The sequence below is a fragment of the Colobus angolensis genome, unplaced genomic scaffold (genome assembly GCF_000951035.1).
Source record: "Colobus angolensis palliatus isolate OR3802 unplaced genomic scaffold, Cang.pa_1.0 Scaffold220, whole genome shotgun sequence".
Taxonomy (NCBI): Eukaryota; Metazoa; Chordata; class Mammalia; order Primates; family Cercopithecidae; genus Colobus; species Colobus angolensis.
Genome location: NW_012115378.1, coordinates 5,483,952 through 5,489,519, shown reverse-complemented (window position 1 = coordinate 5,489,519; position 5,568 = coordinate 5,483,952). Strand labels below are relative to the sequence as shown.

Genomic DNA, 5,568 nt, shown 5'->3' with positions numbered 1-5,568 from the left:
AGCTCCGCCTCCCGGGTTCACACCATTCTCCTGCCTCAGCCTCCCGAGTAGCTGGGACTACAGGCGCCGCCACCTCGCCCGGCTAGTTTTTTGTAGTTTTTAGTAGAGACGGGGTTTCACCGTGTTAGCCAGGCTGTTCTCGATCTCCTGACCTCGTGATCCGCCCGTCTCGGCCTCCCAAAGTGCTGGGATTACAGGCTTGAGCCACCACGCCCGGCCTCCAAATCCAGCATTCTTTAAACTACCATTCCCCCGACCCTGGCCATGTGTACTCTCTTAAAATACAGAACGCCAGGAGAAATGAAGCCACAAGATAAACACAGAATACCTTCCAAGAGCAAAACTAAGTTACTATGGGAAAAAGAAAAGAAAACAAAAAGACATTAATTACAAAGTAGATTTTGAGAACTTACATCAATTTCAGTGATAAAACATGGATCCGAGAAAGATCTTTGACATTTACAGACACTTGGAGCCTCCCTGGGGCCTAAGTGTCCATGCTTTTGCTCCTAGAGGCCGGTAAATGATAAAGCTGCAGAAGCCTCTGAGCGCAAAGCAAGGACCAAAGTTCCCACAGTCCCAACAAATCCCGGACTTAGAATCCGATCTGATTCCTACACACAGGACAAAGAGATGGTCACTGCTCCTGTTCTACCTACTTAGCAGTCTCCTACTCCTACCACCTTCTCTTCTTCTCTCTCCCTGCCTTTCCATACAGCCTTGTTCTTCCTTTTCCTTTCAGCAAACAGGGCCATTAATGCATCTTTTACTGTGCTAGACCAGCATTCTTTAAACTGGGGTACATGTCTGAGGCAAAGCTAACGCTTCCCAAGGGTCTCATCATCACAACTGTAAAGGAATCAGTTTCTATATTCGAAATTTCCAAAAGTACTCTTGCTTAAAAATTAATGGGCTTGGGTCCACGATTGCATTGGACATCCATCCTGTGATGACCTTCACTGTGATGGAAGGAAGCTGTCATTCACCACCCCCCCTTCACAATGGTTCTTCAACCACTTTACAAAAGTAATACACCTGTATTACTTTCTCTATATCTTTCTAAGATGCACTGCCCAAGGGTGCAAAGACCTTGGGTAGAGAAACAAAGGAACAAAAATATTGATTCATGTTGCAGGGTGAAAGTCTCTAGTATTTAGCTAACAATTATTTCTGTTAAGTCAGTTTATTTCCAATTCTTTGTTTTAAAAAACAACCAGAAATCATTAAATATGGAAAGTCTTATGATCAAAATAAATATGAAATACTGGATTTCAATCTATGTACTTTTTTTTTAAGTTACAGAGAGTATGGCAGAGTGATCAATAGAACACTTTCAAGCATAAAAATATATTACACTGAGAGAGAATTCTATACAGTGAAAGGGAAATGGAGTAAGAATTTAAAGAGATAAAGAAAAGATGTAAAATGTTTAACTTTCGAAAGATTGATTCTTGAATCTCATGAATTTTTTAGACAAATGATATTGGAAATCAAATATATATATTTTACTAGAGTTTTTAGAATGACGTAATACTTTAAAATATTAACAGTTACAATATGCTGAGAAATTACATCCCCTGGAAGTATTTAAACTTAGGATGAAAAGTTTTAGCATTTAACTGAAGGATGTGCTTAGGGACAGAGTTTCACCAAATCTTTTAGGAGGCACAGAAGCAAAAAGGTTGTAAGAATGCTACTCTAATACAAGCCTTCAGGGTCTATCCAAGATGAAATGAGGAGGAGAGAGAAAATGAACAATTTCCCACCTATCCAGTTTTGAGTGAGGATGGCTGCGGGTGGAGCGAAGATTAGTATTTTCTCCATCCTCTCCTTGGTCCTAAGTACATTTGCTGAACCCAGTTCTACAGCTAACAGTTTATAAGACTGATATCAATCAGTTTAAATATCTGATCTTAACTGTACTGCTGACTGGGCTTAGACCTCAGCTGATGAGATGTATCTCATCAAATCTCCCAAGAAGAACTGCTAGAGTACCTTTCTTTCGGTTCTCCAGAAAAACTTATGGGGCAATATTTATAAAGGCTCACTTATTTTGCATTTATCTTATCATACAAAGGCAAATTTCACCATCAAGGATGTAATATTGAACACACCTATCTACCTGGCACTTCAGGAGTGGCACATATAATACAAAGAATTGGAGAGTTCTTTACATATCGTGTAGTGAATATTCTAGGGATGGCAAATGTCCTGAAGAGTCATCTCAACAGACACATCTACATTACTAGGCCCTCGAACCCCAATGTTTTCCTTTTTTTCTCCTGTTCTGTAACCTCTTCTTCCCCACTGCCTCTTGCCTCTTTTCAGCCACTCCTTTGGGAAGCAGAAAGTCGTATATATGATGGATGAGGCCAGCACTTAATTTGGTATCTACACTGTTTTTAAAATATTGACTTTCCAGTCCTCAAGCTCTCAGAGACACAGTGAACCTATTTAGAGCAGATGTCAGAACAACTTCAACCCTTCTCTCCTTTAGTATAAGGAAGTAGCCCAGTTTGAGATAAGAGGTCAGTCTTCAGAGTCAGAAGGTCGGCTGGAAATTCCACTCCACCATGTACTAGGTACCAGTCTTCAGGCAAGTCAATTTCTCTGAATCTTAGGTTTCCGACGTTCTTAAAAATTGTGTTGCTGAGGATTTGAGACAATATATATTATGCATCTAGAAATGTACCAGCCCATAGTAGGCTTCTGATAATCAATAGTTGTGAAATTAGATTTTTTTAATGTTCTTTAAAAAGTATTTAAAATTAGCCAATCATTTCCTCTTGGCATAATGTCAACTACTGGCATGTTTTTCAATTTTGTTCTAGTCTCTTTAAAAACAAGTGATTTGGAAAATGACTACCTTTCATGTCTAAGTATGGGGTGGGCGTGTGCAATGTAAAATGTACCTGCAGTACTAAAACTGGGGAAAAGGCAAACACAGGATGAGGATAGCACAAAACTTAAGATTTCACCTATAACATTTATAAATATGCCAGCATATCCTCAACCTGTCCTAAACTGTGTGAAACATGTTTAAAAACATGCACAGAATCTACAATTGACTCTTTTAAAAAGTCTACCCAAATTAAACTGCTAAAACAACACTTTCCCCAATCAAATTAGCAGACAATTTTTTTGTAAATACTTAGTCTTTTCAGGATGTGGGCAGACTGATACTACCACAATGCTCACGTTGGTGTAAATGAGGATTTCCTTTAGTCTCTAAAGCAATTTGACAATGGGTATCAAGGATTTTAATAGTACTGACATGCTTGTTCAGCAAAGCAGAAATCTATTCTAACCAAAAAACTCCCAGATGTATGTACAAGAGTATTCATTATACCACAATTTTTAATAGCACAAAATGATATAGCTTAAGAATGTCCACAACAGGGGGTGAAATTACATGGTATAGCTTAGTCCACGGACTCTTTGGCAGTTATTAAAAATCATGTTAACAAAAATGCTTAAATGAGATGAGACTGTTAAGTGAAAGAAGCAAGTTATAAAGCAGTATTTGGCTATGATTCCAAATTAGTATGTGCCACTATGATTCTCAAGCGGCAATAAGGAAATAAGAGAAATTTACAATGAAGAATTGGAATTACATGTAGTGATCAAAATCCATTCCACAGCTTGAAAGGACACAGTGTTAAGACTCACTACCCACGTCCTCATTTTAGAAAGAAGTGTGGGATGAGTACACTGCTGATTCAGATCCTTTTTATGAATGGCAGGGATAGAAAAGTGGGAAATAAAACTAAAAGTCATGTCTGAAAGTGATATTTCGCCCCTTTAAACTTTCAGTTTAATTAAGCTTTTGAGTGACTTTTATACCACATGCAGCAATGCTCTCTGCCTAGCTACCAAATTTGGCAGTGTGCAGAGATGAGAGAAGGTAGGAAAAGGTAAGGACTCACAACCTTCCAATATACACAATTTTGGAGGAGGAAATGAAACGTTGGGAATACACACACACACACCAATTCAGGTCTGCAGATGCTATTTAAAGCACACAACATTTTCCCACCCCCACTCTAAGCAGAAACGCCTCAACACACCACCTGTGTGTCCCGCCCAATCCCCCCCTCTGCTTCAACAGCTACTGTGATCTGCACTTCATTACTAGTTTTAAAACTTCCAGCTTATTTCCGATGCACCCTACTACTACCAACAATCAAACCAGGATAGCAAGCAAGCCAAGGCTGTTTTCCAGCTTTCACGAAGTTTCCTGCATTTATTTTTCACATCAGATATACAAATGTCTAATCAAACCCCGCAGATAAGAAACAGAATAAAAACTCCTTTGTATATGTATACATCTCATGTTACCCACTCTTTTACCCTAGGAAACAAGGAGTAACCCTAGTGCCTGTGACTCGAAATGACATCTTTCTGCTTAGTGTTCTTCTGACCTGGCCTGTGCAGCCACAGCTCTGCCTGCCTGTCTGCCAGCCTGGGCCCGGGTACTTCCACAGCTGCTCCATAGCAGGGCAGGCTTCTTTCTGCAAACAATCTAAAATAGCATGAAGCCAAAGCCCACTGAAGTTCTGATGAAAACAAGAGAAGCCCAAACACACCTAAATTGCCACCTTACATGTCATCACTCTCAAACTGAAAGGTGTCTACTTGCTTGACAGTATGCGCAGCTATGTGCTTGCAGCTGTCACACCGCAGAATAAACAGTTGGGGGAAGGAGTTGGGTGGGTTTCTGGTGGTCAGTTTCAGGAAATACACCCTTGTTAGTTCTGAGCTCAGGTTCCAAATCAATATGTTTTGGTGACTTTTTTTTTTTTTTTTCCAGGCTGGAAATGCGCTAACCTAATAATTAACCTTAAGCATACCATCACTTCTGCTAAAAACATTTTCTACACACAGACCTAAATTACTTTCGGTTGGGTTCAACAAAACAGACAAGCGGTAATACAAGGTCCCTGAGAAACATGATCCTTTTCAATGGTCACCCAGGAGCTTGTCCTCTTAAATGTGTTTGGCAGGGGATGGGGGAGACAGGGAGGAGAGCACCCAAATTAAGATGCCACCCAGAGCACAATGATAGTCTCAAGAAAGTTGCCTAAGATAACTCTTCAGGGTTTCCCTAGTTGAGTAATTCTTGCAGGCGGGTGGGGAGGGATCGCTGGCGTCCAAGATTACGATCTGCAGAGGTCTCCCTATGTTGACTTTTTTTTTTCAGGGCGTCCTTTTTAATTATACTGCAAGGACTCTGATTTCCACCTCCCTGTCTGCTGCTGGGGGGAGTTGAGAGTAACGCGCCAGGGCTGCGGCAGCCGCTCGGGCCAACTCCGGCGCTCGGGGGCGGGTAGCCCACTCCCCTCGGGTCCCACCCTCTCCAGCACACGCGCGCACACCCGCGTGGAGACGGCTGTCCTCGCCCGTCTGCCCCGCGCCCCAGCTGGGACTCACCGTTGTCCAACCGCGCGATCTGGGGCAGCCGGTAAGTGCTGACCAGGAGGTCGAGCGGCACGGCCACCGAGCTCCACTTCACATCCTTGAGGCTGCAGCCCAGCGAGGGCGCCGGGTCCATCTTCCCCGCCGCCTCCT

General features: G+C 42.0%; 1 protein-coding gene across 2 annotated transcripts in view; it reads right to left on the bottom strand.

The window, feature by feature from the left end:
• Positions 1-5,562, bottom strand: part of GAREM (GRB2 associated, regulator of MAPK1) — a 196,860-nt gene extending 191,298 nt beyond the window's left edge. For both annotated transcript variants that reach the window (XM_011943719.1, XM_011943720.1), the window contains exon 1: positions 5,431-5,562. In XM_011943719.1, coding sequence (XP_011799109.1) covers positions 5,431-5,551 — 121 coding nt within the window. In that variant the 5' untranslated portion in view covers positions 5,552-5,562. The remainder of the gene's footprint in view (positions 1-5,430) is intronic.
• Positions 5,563-5,568: the final 6 nt, after the last annotated feature.